The sequence below is a fragment of the Megascapheus bottae genome, chromosome 6 (assembly GCF_031878675.1).
Source record: "Megascapheus bottae isolate mThoBot1 chromosome 6, mThoBot2.hap1, whole genome shotgun sequence".
Taxonomy (NCBI): Eukaryota; Metazoa; Chordata; class Mammalia; order Rodentia; family Geomyidae; genus Megascapheus; species Megascapheus bottae.
The window spans coordinates 5,507,956-5,510,490 of NC_143514.1; the positions used below are offsets into that span (position 1 = coordinate 5,507,956).

The 2,535-nt window shown below is 53.5% G+C and overlaps 1 protein-coding gene across 1 annotated transcript; it reads right to left on the reverse strand.

Moving 5' to 3' along the window:
• Positions 1 to 1,020: 1,020 nt before the first annotated feature.
• LOC150061291 (olfactory receptor 5V1-like) lies at positions 1,021 to 2,145 on the reverse strand. Its single transcript, XM_090333727.1, has one exon. The coding sequence runs from the start codon at positions 2,143 to 2,145 to the stop codon at positions 1,021 to 1,023; it is 1,125 nt and encodes a 374-aa protein (XP_090189853.1).
• Positions 2,146 to 2,535: the final 390 nt, after the last annotated feature.

Consider the following 2,535-nt stretch of genomic DNA (forward strand, 5'->3'; position numbering starts at 1 on the left):
ATCAAATTGTCATCTGGGTGCTGGTGGTTCATGTCTATAATTCTAGCTACTCAGGAGGCTGCGATTTGAGGAGCTTGATTCAAAGCAGGAAAGTTCATGAGATAAATTTTTTGGTCAGTCCTGGGGCTTGAACTCTGGGCCATAGACTTTTCTGCTTAGGCTGGCTTTGAACTACATTCTGCTGTCCCTGAGCTTTTCAACTCAAGGCTAGTGCTCTACCATTTCAGTCACAGCACCACTTCCAGTTTTCGGGTGGTTAGCTGGAGATGAGTCTCGTGGACCTTCCTGCTCGGGTTGGCTTGGAACTGTGATCCTTGGCTCTCAGCTTCCTGAGTAGCTAGGATGGCAGGTGTTAGCTTCTTATTGCAAATGAACGCTCAGAAAGCCAGAAGTGGATCTATGGCTCAAATGGTGGAGTGCTTGCCTTGAGTAAAAAAGCTCAAGGACAGTGCCCAGGCCCTTTGTTCAAGCCCCAGGACTACTGGCACACACACACACACACACACACACACACACACACACACACACACAACACTGGCTCCCTCATTTGCCAAATCTTCATAAAGTAGACATGTCAGTACCATAAGCGTCTGCTCTACCCTGTAAGCAACACCTTCATTTTTGGCTTTTTGGTTAATTGCCAATAAGAGTCTGGAGCTGGAGCTGCCTTTGCGTGAGGATTGTGGCCGTGAGCCCTTGGCATGCCCCACCCACAGTTCCTTCTTTATTCCTCTTCTAATATCTCAAGTGTGACTCTAAAAGGGAAGCCTCTAGGAAGGGAAACCCTCGGGTTTTGTGCTCTTGTGCTTGTGGGGAGATGAGAGAGCCATGAAGATTCTGCTGAAAACCAGTGGAAAGTAGCTGCTGCATTTTACCTGCAGAGTGGAAGAGGTAACATGTGAAAAGGGAGGAGAGAGAAGCTCGTGGAAGGATCCATGTGTAGGAATGGAGGCTCAGTAGGGTTGCCCGCTCCTCGGAGGTTTCGTGAGCACCTAGTACATCCAGAGGGAGCTCCGTGGTCTAGACGTCCCTGTCGTCAGGCGCCGCACACACACAGCCCGCAGCAAGCTTCCTCAGAGCGCCCTTGACTTCTTCGCTCCTCAGGCTATAGATGATGGGGTTCAACATGGGGGTCACCACACAGAAGAGCACGGAGGCCAGGATGTCCACATCCAAGGAGTAGCCCTCTCTGGGCCTGTCGTAGTTGAAGTTGGCCATTCCGTAAAAGACCACCACGACAGTGAGGTGGGAGGCGCAGGTGGAGAAGGCCTTGCTTCGGCCCCGGGTCGAGGGAATCTTGAGGATGGCAGACAGGATGAGCACGTAGGAGCCCGCGGTGAAGAGGCAGGGGCTCAGGCCCACGGTGGCGCTGGCCACGTAGAGCGCAGTCTCGTTGATGGTGGGGTCAGAGCAGGACAGCTTCAGGAGCAGCGGGATGTCGCAGAGGAAGTGGCTGATGTGGTTGGGGCCACACAGAGTGAGGGTGGCGATCAGAGCCGTGTGGGTGACAGAATTCACCAACCCACACAGCCACGAGCCAGCCACCAAGCTCGCGCACACGCGTGTGCTCAGGAGCACTGGGTACCGCAGAGGGTGACAGATGGCCACACAGCGGTCATAGGCCATGGCGGCTAGCAGGACACATTCCGTGCCAGCGCAGGTCACCAAGAAAAAGATCTGTGCCAGGCAGCCCTGGTAAGAGATGGATTTCTCCTGCCGGAAGAAGTTCACGAGCGTCAGTGGCATCGTGCTCGACGTGTAACACAGGTCCAGGAAGCTCAGGTTACCCAGGAAGAAGTACATGGGGGCATGGAGTGTGGGGCTGGCCCAGACGGCTGTGACGATGGCCGCATTGCCCAGAATGGCCGTCAGATACATGGCCAGGAAGAGCAGGAAGAACAGGCCTTGGAGACTGGGGTGGTTGGAAAAGGCTAAAAAGACGAATTCGGTCACGTGTGTTTGATTGTTGGTGTCGAGTGGCATCCCAGCTGCCAACGGGAGAACAGGGACAGTGCGGTGAGACCGAGCCCGCAGGGCTGCAGACAAGGCCTGCTGGCCCTGGGAAGCATTCTGGGGAGCGCTAACTTGGGAACTGATCTCACAATGGCCAATCGAGGTAGTTAGCTCAGCCGAGGGACTTCCCATCCACCTGCATGGCTGATGATGGGTTAGAATTAATGAATAGATCTGCCGTGATTTCTCCAGCCTGACTCAGAAATATCCCCCGCCACCCCTTCCTCCCTGATTGTTTTTAGATACATTCCCGTTTTCCTAAGACATACGTTTGCATTGCAATATGTCAAGGGAATGAAGAAAGTCACGGAAAGGAGTTTAATCCTGTGATCCCTTTCTGTGGGTTCCTTTGTGGCTTTTTCTGTTTTACAGAGCTCCGCATCTCTCTTTACAACATGGAAGGATTAGGAATAGTCAGGCCCCGGTGACTCACGCCTGTAAGCCTAGCTACTCAGGAGGCTGAGATCTAAGCATCCTGGTTGAAAGCCAGCCAGGGCAGGAAATTCTGGGTCTTATCTCCCG

What these genes read in the sequence shown, in the direction of transcription:
- LOC150061291 (XM_090333727.1), bottom strand. Translation starts at nt 2,145, where the DNA reads ATGGGAAGTCCCTCGGCTGAGCTAACTACCTCGATTGGCCATTGTGAG.